Genomic DNA, 17,458 nt, shown 5'->3' on the forward strand with positions numbered 1-17,458 from the left:
GACACTTGTCTTGAGGTAACACGTATGCATTCTAATGCGCTGAACTTTACAACTTTAATACACCCTCAGGTATACATGAAAACACATACACACACACACACACACACACACACACACACACACACACACACACACACACACACACTTACGCACACACACAGGAGAGAGAAAAAGAGAGACAGACGTATAAAAGACAAGACCCCACTTTTTTCATAATAAAGTTTATTCTATATTACAAATAGTATTTTGTTCTTGACTGCAAAATAGGAATGCATTATATTTACATACACAGGTATACAATTAATTATAACAAAGTTAGAGAAGCTCGCCTTTTTCCACCCGGTGTCCTGTTTTTTTTCCCTATTGGTTTGTTTGTCTGTTTTCCCTTCTGTTCACAAGAATCTCATCATCTCTCATCAAATCTGGACATAGTAAAAGTCTTTTCTACCGTGTTTCTGGAACACCCACTATAACACTGAGCTCTAGAAGGACGCTTTTAAGTTCTTAAGAAACGTTTAAGGTGGAAGCTTTATCTGATGTTTTGGACAATAGGTAAATTGGAGGTATTGGGGTGTTTGGGTTGGGGGGGGTGCGTCGGTAGTCAGTCCTTGCGGACGGTGACTGCTGCAGCTTTACATGGAGAAATGGATCACAAAGTGACACGAAGGAGCCGAATCATGAGGAGGTCCCAAGGATGGCTGGAACCATGTCAACATCGACAAAGGCGGAAAGCCTTTTCTCTGTACTATGACCAAAAGGCTTTGATGACAAGCCAATTCAATAAATATGCTTTTGTACGATATTGTGTACAATTCACATAGTGGGTAATTTTGAGTTTGGACATAGAACATTAGTGACATCCTCAAACAGCCACATGACTAAGCCCCTAAACCCAAAGGGTATCGAGATATACAACACACTGCACTCTTTTCAACTGTAGACATGTGTGGACTCTTGAAAAAAATATTACAGTTATAAACCCGTTTTAAAAAAATATCAGATTTCAACAAAACAAATTCACAAATTACTGAAAAAGCAGAAACCAAATTCTGACATCTATAATGAAACCAAACGCAAAATACTAATTTGTGGAAAAAATAATTCAGTGCATGGAAGGCAAAAACCAGCAGTAGTAACTTGCTACATCTGAGATCCACTCACACGACGAATGATGTACCGAAGCACCTCTAAAGGAACAATCCAAAAAACATACAAGAAATGATAAAAAAACATTCAGAATCTAATTAAAGTACATAAAATACATATATCTTTTATTTAAATCCTCATAGCTTACAGGGAAAACTCTGTAATATGTAAACTATAGAGAGAGGAAGAACAGAACTAACTTGTTAGAGCAGTGTTTGGACTGCTTCATAATACCCCCTTAGCAAATGTTAGAACATGCCTTGAGGAAATCAATCATCATACATCTAAGTTGATGGTAGCTGTCAATTCATTGAAAGACATCCCACCTGCCAAGACATATCTGCTATCAGGAACCATTGATAATGGAACAACATCAGAGAGACAGTCCAAAAACATAAGAGGAGAGTTTGGTTGTGTGTCATTTCAAAAAACTTCTAGTATTGTTCGATAAATAGGTTTGTTTGCAAGGCAGTTCCATTTCATAACATCCAAATAGGTCAACATGCAAGGGTATATACTATATTTGTTTAAAGGTACCATCTGTAATAAAAAAACAAAAGTATTTGATTTTTAACACTTCCACCAAACATGGTATTTGATGGCTGAATGGGTGTACTGGGATAAAGTTTCCACCTTAACGGAAGTTAAGTTTCAACATGACTATCCACTTTTTTTCCATTTCCGTCTGGTTCCGAGCAAAAGAAAAAAAAGAACACATCCACATCATCATGGCAAGGCTTAATTTCTCTAGATTCCATTTTTTTGTTCTTTTTTTGTAGATTTTTTTTTTCATTTTTAAATTGAAGTACATGCGCTTAAAAAGCCAATAAAGACCCAAGGTGGACCTAGGCCGGTCTTCACACATTCACATCACCACATGGGGCACGTTGTCAAGGCAAAAGAAAGGTGAAAGGTCAACAGAAAGGAGGGCGGCTCTAATCGTCTCTCTCTGCCGTTCGTCGGCACTGGGCACGTTTGATTATGCTGTTGTCATTTGTGTTGTGTTGTGTGTAGTCCATTTTTTTTCCACGTCACGGTTTTGTCGATGTTTGTGTGTTTGGGTTCAGCTCTTGAGGCAGGTGAAGGTGGCTGTCCCGAAGGGGACAGACCGAGCTTCCGGGTGAGAGCGTGGAGTGGGGAGAACTCCAGGCCCAGTCGGAAGTCGCCGCCATTGTGCAAAAAGAGACTGAAGAAGAGAGAGTGAGAGATTAAGAGCGGTGTGCAGAGCCAGGAGCAGCGGGGAACGGAACACGGAACACGGAACATGTCAATGTTCCACCGCAGCCCTTTCGAATCGCACGCACTGAGGTCACAAATCTAAACAGTGTGTTTTGTTCATCTGTTTTTTGTTTTTCCCCCCTCTGTAGCTTTTCGGGTCGGACTCATAATCGGGAGCGCAGGGGAGGAGCAGTATCAGAGGAAAGGCGTGGATACTTCTTCTTCTTCTTCTTCGTCATAATCATCCCTTGTTCTATCCTCTCCTCCGTCGTGGCACTTTTTTTAGTTTGTTCTAAACAAATGTCTTTGTTTTGTTTTTAAATAATTCGGGCTCCTTTGGTTTTTTTTTTCCCGGCTGACCAAGTTGTTCATTTCCAAAAGTCACACACAAGTCTGTCCAGTGACAATCACAGTCCTTCGCTGTGGCAGTGTGAAGAGGCAGTCTCAGAATATCAGCTATCAGAGTTCAAAGGTCAAATCCGACTGCGCTATCGTCTGCATGCCCACACGGATGTCCTTGTTCAACTGAAGGTGGGACTCATTGATGGTGTCCCGTTCTCAGTTATTTTTACACATGTTTGTCCTCTGGGTTTTTCCCCTTATAAGGGTTCCCTTGCCAGCTAAAATCTGGCTGTTGAATCTGTGCTTTAGTTTTTAGACCAGTGAGTCTTCATCCATTAGCAAAAGGGTATGAGGGGAGACAAGAAGGGGGGGAGAGAGAAGAGGTTTGGAAACAAAGCGGGGAGAGGAGAGGACAGGAGAGGAGAGGAGGGCAGTGGAGAGCCGAGAGTCAGAAGCAGAGAGAGAAAGAGAAAGAGAGAGAGAAAGAGAAAGGCAAGAGAAGGTAGAGAGGAGTTTCCCCTTCTGCTGTGGAGTGAAGTCAGGTCACTGAGGTTGGGTTGGATGTGTGCTTCCTCTGGTGGGATCAAAAACCTTGGCATGTCCTCCATGCAATACCGAATAGGGGGAGCATTCTTTGAATTTCATTTTGCACACAAGACAGTCAGGTGTGTACTGTGGAGGAGCTAAATCACAAAGGATTGGGGTTTTTTTTTTAGGTGGGGGGCAAATTGTTGAGGGGGACACGTTTTGCTGATGCCACACGAGGACTCTTTTACACAGTCAAGAGTCCAAGGAGTTTAAAACAAAGTCTAGAAGCACTACCGGACTCCTTAGAAACCCTATTTTTGAGTCTTTTGAACACGTCAATCTCAAACACGTGTTAATGTGGGGTTTGCATTGGACACTCCACTGGTCTCCACCCACACAGATATGTAGAATTCAGTTGACTTGTAGAAGGTACCTTTGTAAACTCCATTGGTTGTTGTCATTGTTTGCGATAAATGTCCTCGTAGATGGTCATAGGGTCTGCAGTCCTCGTATGCATGAACCATTCCCTAGTCTTGCATTTGTGATGGATTTTTTATAAGGTTCTACAATTAACTGGACTCTATAAGTAGCTTCGATCACTATCCTAATCATAAAAGTCAGAACAAATTGAACAGCCGACATGGCGGTTTCAAAGACTTTGCTATTAGTGTTATTTTTGAAGGCAACATAAACATGACTGCTTTCTCGCTCTCTCTGCCAGTTGAGGGTCATAAGGAGACAGGTCAACAAACAACCTTTCTCCCTCACGGCCCCCAACTCTTTCTATGCTGCGGAACAGGAACACAACCTTCCCCCATTGCATCTTGGGAAATGTGGTCCTTGGTGCCGCAGCCCTCTAGCCCCTTCACCTCTACTCGTCTAGGAAGCAGAGCTAAAGTGATGCAAAAGTTTGTTGGTTTGTTTGTCTGAGTGGGAAGATAAAAGGGAACTGGTTGTAGTCTCTTTTTTTTGGGATTAACAGAGAGATGAGATAGATGGACAGGTTCTTCGCTCAGGCACGGCGCGGTTTCTCTGACGGGATCTCCCAGTGTGCTCTGGGAAATGCGGTCCTCAGCTCTCCAGGGTCATGAAGCCGATCACCTTCTCCAGCTTCGAGGCCAGCTTCTGCTTCCTGGCGGAATCGTCCTGTTGCAGCGCGCACACAATCTGCCAGAAGGGGGAGACACTGGGTCAGTCGCAGACAAAGAGAGAGGCCACAGTATGTAACCTACCGCTCACAAATTAACTAACCATTTATGCTCAGCAAACAAAAGCTGGAGGGCAAGACTTGGGCACCCAGTTTTGAAATATTGTCTAAGAACAGAATACATACAATTATATAGTTAATGATTTAGTTGAAAATTATGATAGTTTGTTATTTTATCTCCCGTATCCGCATACACTACTGATGAGGTATAGTAGAGCTAAATGATCTCTATGTAGTACCCTAATGTGAGAAAATCTTAGTATGCAATGTACAGTGTCTTTATTGTAAATGCCACTTTGCATAAGCATAAGAATCACTGCATGCAAATTATAAATGTGCCAACAATGACAGGCACAGCAGAAAAGAAGAGGCTTGTCATGCTCAATACTGTGTATAGTGCCAAGCAGTAATTAATCTGAAGGATGAACACAGTATGCCATTATAGGAGGGCCTTGAGACTGGGAGCTTATTTAACTGAATCGATGGTGGCTTGTTGCCTTGGTGATTGTGTTTTTTAGAATGTGTGTCAGTCGTAAAATATGCTCACACACACACACAAACACACACAAACACACACACATACACACACACACACACACACACACACACACACACACACACACACAGACACAAACACACACACAGACACACACAAACAGAACAAAAAAAAACACACACACACACACACACTTACACACACAAACAGAACAAAAAACACACACACACACAAACAGAACAAAAACACATACCTCTTCAGCGTATTTGGCCACGTAGGAGTAGATCTCGCTGAGGGCGCTCATGGTGTTGAACTCGCTCATGTGCATACGGGACTGCTCAGCCAGGTAGGCATTCATGTCCTGGTCGCTAATGGCCTGCATCTTATTAATGTCTGAATAGTACCTGTGTGACACACGTGCAAGAGAGAAACAGAGAAAGAGAACTTAACAGCACAGTAGATACAAACACAGATGTATAAGCCAATGCGCAAAGGCTGAACTGAAGACAAGCACAGACATTTCATCCATGAACAGAGGCTGAAGTATATAGCTCCGATATCTTGGTTATGTTTTAATAATGACTCGTCTCTGCTGGCTGTGCCTCTAATAACGGGGTAAGGCGGGCAAGGGGGAGGCCGGTGACGGGCAGACTGACAGCTGTCTCCTCTCACTGCGCCGCCTCCACGCTCGCTGGCGCTCCGAGGTGAGTGGCTGGGACTCTTAATGAGCCTGTGCCCTTGAAACACAACTTTCTCAGAGAGGGTTGCTGCACTTTCCCTGCCTTTGAGGAGAGCGGCTCTTTACGAACACACACACATACATAGAAAACATGTTCACACCCAGAAGCGCAAATGTTTTGTTCCATGCACGTTTTGTAACAGGAACTTTTGATATAGATAAATACGCACACCCACACATAGCATAGTCAGACACGCACATGACCTACTGTAAGATGTCACATTCACACACACACACACACACACATGAAAACACACACACACACATATCGTCTTATTCCCCCATCTTGAGGGAAGCTCTTGTGTGTGTCATTGAAAGGAAGTGGCTGAGGAGGAGAAGCAATCAGTCACTGTCAACAGCAGCTGCCGCTGCCCTGTCAGCTCCTTAATTAAAGCTGGCCATTTACATTTTTAATTCCTGCCGCATGCTGCCTGCTGGACTCTCCTAAATCCTCCAGACAACTCTTCTGTGTGTGTGTGTGTGTGTGTGTGTGTGTGTGTGTGTGTGTGTGTGTGTGTGTGTGTGGGGGGGGGGTATGTGTGTGTGCGCATTTGTATGTGTTTGTATGGGTCTATGTGCGTGTGCGTGTGCATGTGTGTGTGTCTGTGTGTCTATGTGTGTGCATGTGTGTGTGTGTCTGTGTGCGTGTGTGTGTGCATGTGTGTGTGTGACTGGACAAAGTGAGTGACAGGTGAGTGTCGCAGTGCACCATAGGTCCATTAGAGGTGACAGGGAAACAGAGAAAGTGTAAGACACACCTGCCAACACACCTGCCAACACACACACACACACACACACACACACACACACAGCTCAATCACCATACCTCTGGGGCAAAATACCAGTCATGGTGTGTGTGGGAGAGAAAGGAGGAAGTTTGAATGGGCTTTTGGAGTAGTTTTATTACTTCACAAAAAAACTTCACAGAGGGAATGGTGCCTGACCATAAAGCTCAGATAGCATATGCAGGCCATTCAGTTCAGTCATATGCCATCCCTGATTAAAAATGCAGCATGCCTGTCGTCCCCAAGGGCATGCAGCTCCATTACCAACACATACACACACACACACACACACACACACACACACACACACACACACACACACATACACCCGCTTCCTTGATGCACCTCCCCATCACACACTTCAATTAAGCTATCCCCGCCTTCCAGGTGAAGTGATGCAAGTCTAACAGCACGTTAATGAAGACATGAGCCAGATCAAAGGATGGAGTGTGTATTTGTCCTTGACTTCACCCTCTCTCTCTCTCTCTCTCTGTCTCTCTCTCTCTCTCTCTCTTTCTTTCTGTCTTTCTCCCTCTCTCTATCTCTCTTTCTCTACCTCCCTCTCAGTCTTTCTCTCCCATTCCCCCAGAGATTGTGTGTGTTGTTTGCCTTTCCTGTCTGTCTGTCTGTCTTCACCTACCTCATTGTCCCAACTGCATGTGGAACAAGGGAAGAAGAAGGAGGAGGAGGAGGAGGAGGAGGTGAAGGACACGAAAAACGAGGAGAGAATAAGTGCCTACAGACTTCACTCCAGCAGCGTCAGCGTTAAAGGTGCCTCGTTTACCTGTCAGCTTCAGCCTCTGAAGCCAGCCGAGACAGCTTCATGAAGAACAACCTTTCTGTTTACCATCATATCATATTCTTATATGGTGACAAATTGTACAAATTATTTCTAGAAGTATTTGAATTTCCCAGGTATTTATTTTGTAATGTCACACAGAATATCTGGCACGGAAAATTTCAATCTAAAGAGCAATGTTGTGACATTAGCCCAAATTTGTACAAAATACCATTATTAATTCCCAAGGTACTTCATGGAACAATGCACTGTGATTTATTTCACGCCACTAATCAACTGAAGGTTTCCTCTGCGAGAAAAAAAAATCATTGCTGCCGTCTAGACGGGCTAATCATACCTTGATGACAACGCAAACACTCATCTTTCAACACTCACACTGAAACATAATTATAACCCTGCAAGATTTTTCCCCTCTCACTCGCCTGAAATTGGGCGGCATAGCCCAATATTGTTTTGCTGACATTTAATTCAGATGAGGATAACTGCCCGGGTGTCCCATAAATAAGTTCTCATGTGTAAATTGGGACAGGTGCTGGACGTGATTGCCGTGGGTTAGTTTGCTAGATTTCTGTCTTCCTGTCAACAACGACTGGAGCTACTGGCAAGGTACGACACAGAGTTAATCGGGAGATTGTGGGTCGTGGAAAAGTACTAGGTTGTACCTCGTGCTGTCCCTTCAGAAGCGTACATGTGAGGGAATGGAGGCAGAAGATGGAGGATATTCTCCCTAAAACAACGCGGTCAAAATCAGTGAGAGATCCGCCCTCAGCTGTGAGCTACACTGAATAGCCAGCACACTCATAATGATATTTCTCTCTGAAGGGCACTTTTTGTTTACGGCAGACAAGTAACACAAACAAAAGCTATCAGAACTATTTTGTTGTCGGAAACCATATTCTTTAGCTGAATGCCAGCGGAGATAAAGTAATGATATTGCGGTTTCAATGAAAATCCCACTGAGTGGGATGTTCAGCGCTGCAACAGACAGCTGCTAATATCACCACATTTGGACTGGTTGGGATGCGGTTGGCACTAAGGTTAGCACTACTCTCTCTAGCCTCCCTCCCTTCCCCCCCTTTCGCTCTCTCTCTCCCCCCAAACAATGACTAATTGCGGGGGCCTGATAAAACAGCTGATCTTTGAGTCCCAGCAGGACCTCAGTGCTCCAGAGCTGCACTCCATCATCCAGTTGCCTGCAACACCTTTCATTAGAGCCTCATCAGCAACACACACACACACACACACACACACACACACACACACACACACACACACACACACACACACAGAAACACACAGATACACACACAGAAACACATACAGACACACACATAGACACACACACAGATACACACAAACACAAACACACGCACACGCACACGCACACGCACACGCACACGCACACGCACACACGCACAGACAGACACACATACACACACACACACACACACACACACACACACACACACACACACATCGAATCTCATTGGGAGATGTGTTAAAGCCTCGCTCATCCATATTCAAAGCAGGGCCTTTCCCCCTCATCATCTCTCCAAACAACCCATAGATCACTGCAGACAGACACTATAAACCCGGCCGGCTCATGAGTACATCAGGGTGGAGCACACGTAAAACTTGCCTAAGGGAGGCATAGATCAGACAGACGGACAAATGTGGCCAAGTGTGTATTTTTCTCACCTCCTGACACACACACACACGCACACACACACACACACACACACACACACACACACACACACACCTTAGACACACCTTAGACACACTCTTCCCCCAAATCCATCCTCCTGCCTCAGGCTAGCGAGCCCTGGCTACCAAATAAACACTTCTACGCGCACTTCTATGGCTGTCATCTTTTATTCAGCACGACCTCAGCTCACAAATAAATGCAATAAAATGCTCATTTCTAACAAATCACCTTGGAAAATTCGGCATGAAAAGCCCTCCTTTAGTGTGCCTGTGAGAGGATGCAAGGCATGCTGTCCTTTCAGCGTGAGGTACCGACTAAACTTTGGGCTTTTCACTGTCTGTATTTCTGCTTTTGAAATGTGCTCAGCGGGGGTCATAAATCAAAACACTGCCCCACTGCTTCCCTGCCTGTGAAATCTACCATCAACCTCACAACAACAAGCTCAAGGCTTACCAGCTAACTGAGCTGTTTTCCTCTTCAGATTTGTAGTGTTCGATTTGTGAATACATACACAGACACATATAGGGAACAGATGTATACACACACACACACATGCAGGTACACACGCACACACACACACACACACACACATCACATACAATATATCCGCATAGACAGGCCAAGACAGACACCTTAACAAACACCCCTTCCAAACACACCCTCCACTGGCTTACCTTTCCACCCAGCTCTTGTAGCTGGGAATGTCCTTGGCATAGAGCAGCTTGTTGGAGGGCGAGTCCTTGCCCAGGCGGTGCTCTGAGGTGGAGCAGGAGTCCATGAAGGTCTGGGCCACCACAGACAGGCAGGCATCCGTGATGCTGCTCTTGTGGATGTCGAAGACAAACTGGGGGTTCTTTATAACATTCACCCAGAAACGCAGAGGTAGGCTGCAAACAAACAACAACAAAAAAAGCACCACTCAATGTCAGTATCAGCAGCGTGGGCACGGTTTCAATGAAAGCCTATTAGGCAAGCAATGTGTTTGCCATAGGCTCCCAATCAATGTGAAGCCAAATGTGGCTGGTGTCATTTACAAATGACCCACGGTAATTCTGGCAAAGTGTCAGTTATTAAGTAATTCTGTGGAGAACATGAAAACACAAACAAGGAAGTTACAGTTCCCACAGAACCGAGTCTAAACAGATTGGGCGGCACAGACGATTACCTCCATCAAAAACAGTTCTGTGCCGTTTGTGATAACGGACACAGAGAGACATGGAGGTGAGTGGCTGTTGGTGGCTGGTGGAAGTTATTTTTCTCCTGTGTGTGTGTGTGTGTGTGTGTGTGTGTGTGTGTGTGTGTGTGTGTGTGTGTGTGTGTGTGTGTGTGTGTGAGACTGGATGTGTGTTTGATTCAATGCGAGAGCCTAATCTGCAAGCGCAGGAAACAGGGAGCCCTTTCTGGCGTCTGTGTCTCCGTCGGGTTTGTAGTGCAGACTGCCAAACAGACACGACTTCTAGCCAATCATTTGCATCTGGCAGTTACTACACACATTACGAGCAAGAAAGCACAGAAACACACACACACACACACACACTAAAAGACAAATACATACACACGACATGTTCTTCCAACTGATCTCAGAACTACAAACCTGCTCCAGCATGTTCAGTGGTATGCAGTTGTTTGTCCAAAACTGAAACCCAATTTCCATATTCTCTCATGTGAGGCCAGCATAAGGTCTCTACCTGAACTTTGCGTGAGTGTGTGTCTGACGGTGTTTGTCTAGAACAGCACATTCAGTGTTCACGTGAGTTCCTCCTCCTGCATTGTGTTTATTGTTTACCATTGGGGTCTTCGAGTTCACCAGGATAGTAAATGATTTAACGCTAAAATCCTATATGTTAGTGATGCTATAAGTTAAGGAGCTTGGGCCATGCCACCTATAGGATAGGGGAGTACAAGACAGGTATACATCTGCATTTGAATAGCCCACTGTCCCTCATGATAGCACAAGAAAAGAGGATTTGGAGAGTGAGCGGAAGAGACAAAGAGAGAGATAGAGAGAAAAGAGAGGAGGGATAGAGAAAAGAGAGGAGGGAGAGAAAAGAAATGAGAGAGAGAGTGAACCTGGCATTATGAATCCAAATTAATCTGAGCGAATCTTTGGGGATTACGCAATCAGATCAAAGGGATATTAACACGGCAACAATGGAGTCTTGATCTGGGACAGCTGGCCGGGGCAGGCTGGGGGAGGTGAGGGTCAAAGAGTACCCAATGACTACAATTCACAATTTAGTCAATGACAATGCAGGACTCTGGAGAAGGGTACGTAACACGGGAGATCAGGACAAATGAGAGTGTGACACTAATCACTGAACAGGACGGTGCCGCATTCAAATATGTCCTCCTGTCGAGCTGTGAATGGCACACATCATAAGCAGCGCTCGGATTGTACTTAAAAATGCCCTTCATCGCTGACCTGAGGCAGAAATCGGACTTTGGTTCATGTTCAGTAATATTAAGGTCAGGCCCGAGAGCTGATCCTGAATCAGCTGGCACTGATTTGCATGGTGGCTGTAATAGATTTTGCCCCCCCCCCCCCCATCACAGAGACACCAGTGAATGAGACAGTGTGCTCCTCTCCGACCTGAAAGAACGGCAACAAGCCCAGATGTCTGTAACGCCAGAACTAATCCATTCTTTTCTTTTTTTCAGACGCTCAACTGTGCGTGTTGATCCAACTCCATGGATAGCGCACAAAACCGAGCAGGTCAGTGATCCTGCGCCAATATTCAATCTTCCCTTTTGGAGACTTGCCTTACTGAAGGCAAGATAAGGGCATTCCTAAAACGAGGGGTAATATGACCAAAGGAGACGCCACGCAGAGGTCCGTGATGGCACACGCGCACGTGAAACAGAAACAGAGGAGGAAAAAAAAATCACACGACTTCGTGACAATTCCACTTTTTAAAACTTTGTCACACTGCAGCAAAGCAGCGGCATGGGGGTCTAATCTAGCGGGGGTGGCAGGAACAGCATGGAAGGGCTGAAGAGCCATCAGTCCACGCGGAGCGTCTTTCATCCTTTCAGCGACGCAAGAGAGAGGGGATCTTACTCTTATGCTGTGAAATATAAATGGGCGAGGGCATTAGTCCTGCAGCTGACAGTCACATGTGTAAAAGCGGGAGCATGACCACAGCGTTGTGGGAGTGGGGTGTGAGTGGTTGGGGTGGGGTGGGGGGGGTTGATCAGTGGGCATGTGGGCCATGATAAATGGTTCTTTAACGTGCCCCCCCTCTCTCATGCGAGCCCATCCATTAGCGGCTGATGTGAGCTCGACCCCACGGCGCTAGTCGAAAACACTTAGCGTGCTTACAGATGGCATAATAAGACAGCACAGGAGCAGAGAGGGTGAGGAATTAAGATCATAAAGCACAGCAAATTGCCTCTCGCACTAACCCCCCTCTCCTTTTCTCTCCTCTCCTCTTCTCCTCTCCTCCCCATTCCTCCTCCTCTCTTCGCACTTCTGTTTTCTCCCCTCCAGCCGTTCCCAGCATCAATTTCAGCCTACAGCCCCCATGGTCCTGTGGGGCAGCCATGAGTGATGCATGATGGGAGCTTGGCAGAGGGCAGGGGGGGCTAATGAAGGATTAGCATTCGTTTACCACCTCGCTGAGTCCCCTCTCACTCTCTCTCTCTCTTTCGACCTCTACCTCTCTCAGTCTCTCTCTGTCTTTCAGTCAATTGTTAATCCACTGCCCATATATTTAACCCTCATACCTTTTACAGATGATGCCACAGAGGGTGAAATTCATTCAGAGAGGGGCTGTCAGACGCACCTCGCCATGGCAACGTCCGTGGCGACAGCTACACCCGGTGACTGTTGCTAAGCTGTGAAGAGGCTTGCCTTCGGGATCAGCTGTCCTTGATTGGGTTTAATCAAGGTTATAGAGAGGAAACACTTACCGCTAGCTCAGAATGAGGCTAACGTAGTGTTGAGCAACAGAGAGGAACTCTCCCCGAACTCTGACTCAAACTTTTCTGGCCTTCATTCACCCTCTGTCCCTGTCTGTACCATCCGACAGTGGCAGCCATTTTCTGGGCAACTGAAATGACCAAAGCGTTTGTTTTTTGGGTGATTCAGGCAGTGCACTTAAGAGACTGTTACTATGGCGCTCGCTCCATTGTGGAAAGAACGTCGTGTCATCAAGTCGGGAAGGAGGGAGAGAGAAATATAGAGGAAAAGAGAGAGAGAGATAAAGTGAGAACTTCATAAGGGCGAATCTCTCCATCAGCGGGCCAAGGCAGAGGAGAGAGCTTATCTCTCCGAGAGACTATCACTCACGCTTCAGCGCTCACATTCAGCTCACACAATTAAAAACCTCATTCACTCACACCATGCACACACACACACACACACACACACACACACACACACACACACACACACACACACACACAGGGACAGAGAAAGATGTGCATGCCCACATGCTTCCACACACACACCACACTTCCACACACACACACACACACACACACACACACACACACACACACACACACACACACACACACACACACACACACACACACACACACACACACAAACACACACACACACACCATCCACTTCCTACACACAAAAACAATAACATCTCTGTCATCTCTGAAGAGGAAGTGTGCTGTCTCTCTGTCTCACCAGTTGCTCTTCCAAGTGTGTCTGACGTGGGGGTCGTGGATGCTGTGCTTGTCCGCCTGCTCGTCCAGGAAGTCAAACATGTACTTGATGGCCAGGGGCAGGGCGCTGCCTCTGTGTGCTGTGCTGAAGATGGTCTCGAACAGGTCGTCCACAAACTTCTGCAGGGTGCCCTGTGAAGGAGAGATACAAACCAGAGGTCTTACAATGAGACATTCAAAAGAGAACGAGAGTTTAACAAGCCAAGTAGCATTTGGTTGCATGTTGATGGCCTGCAAATGAATACCTGTGATGCCCCTCTGAAACAATGGTCTTTTTTAGTTTGTGTGTACTGTATGTGCACATCTATGTGTGTGTATGTGTGAGTATTTGTGTTTGTATAGGTTTTGTGTGTGAGTGTGTGAGTGTGTGTGTGTATATGTGTCCTTGTGTTTCCCCCAGACAGCATGCACCTGACAGCGTGTCTGGCCGCTTTAAGCGCGAGGTGGGTAGGGGGCCCTGAAATCTCTCCCTCCTCTCCGTTTGATGGGGGGGGGGATTGTTTTTTCACAGTTCACTTTTAATAATATCTGGAAACAGGGGCGGAATCTGCTAAGCCTCTTTGTGTGTGCCGGATTATCTTCCCCGCCGCACCGCTGACCCTAATTTGATTTAATGTCGTCGACTTTTAAGGAGGGAGGGAGAGGCAGGAAGAACCTAATCCACAAACCACAGCGAATGAGCTGATGCCCTGAGAGCAGCTGGATCAGGGGGGGGCTCTGGGCAGCATGTGGGCCGGGCGGGGGAGGGATGAAAGAGCGAAAGAGCTACTGGGTTTTGCTGTCGCTAATGGCAACGGCGAGTGATGCGCCGGCTACGCTAGATGAGGTGCGTGCAAGAAGCAGCAGACGAATCAAATCCCATTTTCATTTGAGCAGTGACCAAGGCGAAGATGAGGGGTTTGGGGGGGGGGGGGGGGGGAGTGGGAATGAGAGGGAAGGAGAGAATCCTGTTAGCTGACAATCAAAGCAATAATTCAACTGTGTCCCACATTCCTGACAGTGTATCTTTTGCCTAGGAAGATGAAAATACACATTTCAGCGCGTGGGCTACCGGTGTCGCCGTGGCGACAGCTGGCAGGGGGGTGTGTGTGTGCGGAGAGTGTGTGAGGGGCCTGACAGGTGTCATCTCACGTTTGCGTGAAGACCAACATCATCATTGCTTGCCGCCGCAACATGCAATCAGAACCAGCCATTGCCAGCCATTTAAACAGACCTGATCATTATAGTGGCAGGGGTGGAGTGGGGTGGTGGTGGGACATACTATTTACTACAGCCAGACTGAGTAGAGAGAGAGAGAGAGAGAGGGAAAGAGAGAGAGGGAGAGAGAGAGAGAGAGAGAGAGAGAGAGAGAGAGAGAGAAAGAGAGAGAGAGGAAAAGAGAGAGGGAGAGAGAGGGAAAGAGAGAGAGAGAGAGCAAGGCAATTCTGAAATTGATGAGCAAGGTGTATGTTTCAGTGTGTGTGTGAGGGAGAGAAAAAGAAAAAGGGGGGGGTGGGAATAACGTCCCGTCCATCGCGCTCATTGGAGAGTGACACTGATGGACCTAATATGGGAGACGTCAGCGCCTGGCGGACCTCTGGTATTTATTGTCGGGGTGAAAGCCAAACAGTCAATTACCGTGCTGCCGCAGCAATCATTTTTCACCAGGAGAGATGGGGCCCTGAGATAAACCGGTTTGCCCACAAAAACAATCCATCTGAAAATATGACACCCCTTCTGCATGCTGAGCTGGGTAATCACAGTGAAATTGAGCCTGTGTGTTTACGTGCATCTGTGTGTATGTGTGTGAGAGAGAGAGTGTGTGTGTATGATTGTGTCTGACTGTCTGGCTTTTGATGGTGCCATTTTTAGTGCATGTATCAGCATTTTTGCATAAAATCTGTGTGGGCTATGAATCATCTATGTTGGGGTCTGTCTGCCAACACGGTTTCTTTGTGTGCTCTGTCAAGAGGTATCTCATGAATGCACACTACTTGCACACGCTCCTCTACACGTACTTCCCATGAATTACTGAACATGCATGTCTACCTGAATACACCTTTACAATACCACAACCTGAATGCACATCAAATGTACCCTATGTCTTCTGTGCCTGTCTTCCTGTGTGTTTTCCGTGTGTGTGTGTGTGTGTGTGTGTGTGTGTGTGTGTGTGTGTGTGTGTGTGTGCAAAGCACACACCTATGCCGTCTGTATGTGCGCCACTGCAGGGAACTCTTTTGCATGAGTGGCCAGAATGCATTAATCATGTGACATTTTTAGCTGGGCACTGTGGTTGCTCTCTCCGCCACCTCCCAGCACAGTGACACACGACAGACAAGCCTCTCTTTAAGGGGCTCTGTTAACACCTCTCTTTTTCACTCTCTCTTCTTCCTCCTTTCTCTCTCTCTCCCCTCACTCTCTCTTTTTCCTCCTTTCTCTCTGTCTCTCCTCCTCTCTCTCTCTTCTTCCTCCTTTCTCTCTCTCCCCCTCACTCTCTCTTTTCCCCCCTTTCTCTCTCTCCTCCTCTCTCTCTTCTTCCTCCTTTCTCTCTGTCTCTCCTCCTCTCTCTTCTTCCTCCTTTCCCTCTCTGTCTATCTTCCTCTCTTTCTCTTCTTCCTCCTTTCCCTCTCTGTCTCTCCCCCTCATTCTCTTGTTCCCTCCTCTTTTATGACCGTCCTTTAAAATGGAACAAGGGCATCCATCTGAGGAGCAATGAAGAGCAGTAACTCGCTCTAGCTACTAAACCTAACACCCCTAAAAGAACAAAAAGCCACCATATTTATATCAAGTCAAAGGGCTGAACCCCCACTCCCCCCAGCACACACACACACACACACACACACACACACACACACACACACACACACACACACACACACACACACACCACTGAAAGGCTACACATCTGTCTTTGACCTCCAGTTTATGTTTACAGATGTGAACGTCCGTTGAAAAAGAAAGGAAGGAGGTAAAAGGCGAGACTGGCAGCTTGTTTGGGAAGATTGGTCATATCCATTTAGCAAGAGGGATCAAAGTCACGTTTTCCCTCCAAAATCAAATGACTTTCTAAAAGGGGGCACATGGTGCTTAGGGAAAAAGGGAGAGAGGGAAGGAGGGAGAAAGTGTAAAAGAGAGAGCTCAGAGCCAATCATTTAAACGTCTGTTGCTATTTTCGGCAGATCACATCTCTCTCTCCCTCACGCACACACACTCACACACACTCTCTCTCCCCCCCTTCCCCTGAAACTTCCCCAGGGACACCTTGGCAACTCAGGTTTGTGCTCTGCACCAAATTGCTATCATTAGCCGCGTGATGTCAACACTAGATGGGAGTGGATGACTGCTGCTTGCTTAACAACCACTGCCACTGATTGGCTGGCCTCCGCCTTTCTGTTTGGAAGAGGGAATGATAACACATGCATATATCCAATGCCTCGACCAGTTGCTTTTGTGGACCCAAAGCACATGGACACATTTCAGGCACTTCCGTGTTCAAGAATAGCTGGAGGAACCCCTGATTCAGCAAACAAAGAGCTTTACAGTCATCTGACCTCAGTAAGGGAAGTTAAAAAAAAATGTTTAGATGATGCTAACAGCTACGCTGCATAATGCAACCAAGCCAATTTGGACTTACTGGGCAACTTGGACTGTTTGGTCCCTCAGTCCCCATAAAATACCACAGAGATACTTCTTAATAGTTTGTGTATTATTTCTATACTATGGAGCCCTATACAGTTACCCATAAAAGATTCAAGATACTCTAATTGAACCTCAAGCAGCATGGTGGTAGCTAGATTTACCACTGCCCCATATGCAGTACCAGAGGGAGAG

The 17,458-nt window shown here is 46.3% G+C and overlaps 1 protein-coding gene across 3 annotated transcripts in view; it reads right to left on the reverse strand.

Moving 5' to 3' along the window:
* Positions 1–223: 223 nt before the first annotated feature.
* plxna4 (plexin A4) overlaps positions 224–17,458 on the reverse strand; it is a 240,052-nt gene continuing 222,817 nt past the window's right edge. For all 3 annotated transcript variants that reach the window (XM_031583020.2, XM_012824522.3, XM_031583021.2), the window contains exons 29-32: positions 13,611–13,780; positions 9,643–9,855; positions 5,191–5,341; positions 224–4,401 (exon numbers count right to left, since the gene is read on the reverse strand). In XM_031583020.2, the coding sequence (XP_031438880.1) occupies positions 4,306–4,401; positions 5,191–5,341; positions 9,643–9,855; positions 13,611–13,780 (630 nt within the window). In that variant the 3' untranslated portion in view covers positions 224–4,305. The remainder of the gene's footprint in view (positions 4,402–5,190; positions 5,342–9,642; positions 9,856–13,610; positions 13,781–17,458) is intronic.

The sequence above is a fragment of the Clupea harengus genome, chromosome 16, assembly GCF_900700415.2.
Source record: "Clupea harengus chromosome 16, Ch_v2.0.2, whole genome shotgun sequence".
NCBI classification, from domain to species: domain Eukaryota; kingdom Metazoa; phylum Chordata; class Actinopteri; order Clupeiformes; family Clupeidae; genus Clupea; species Clupea harengus.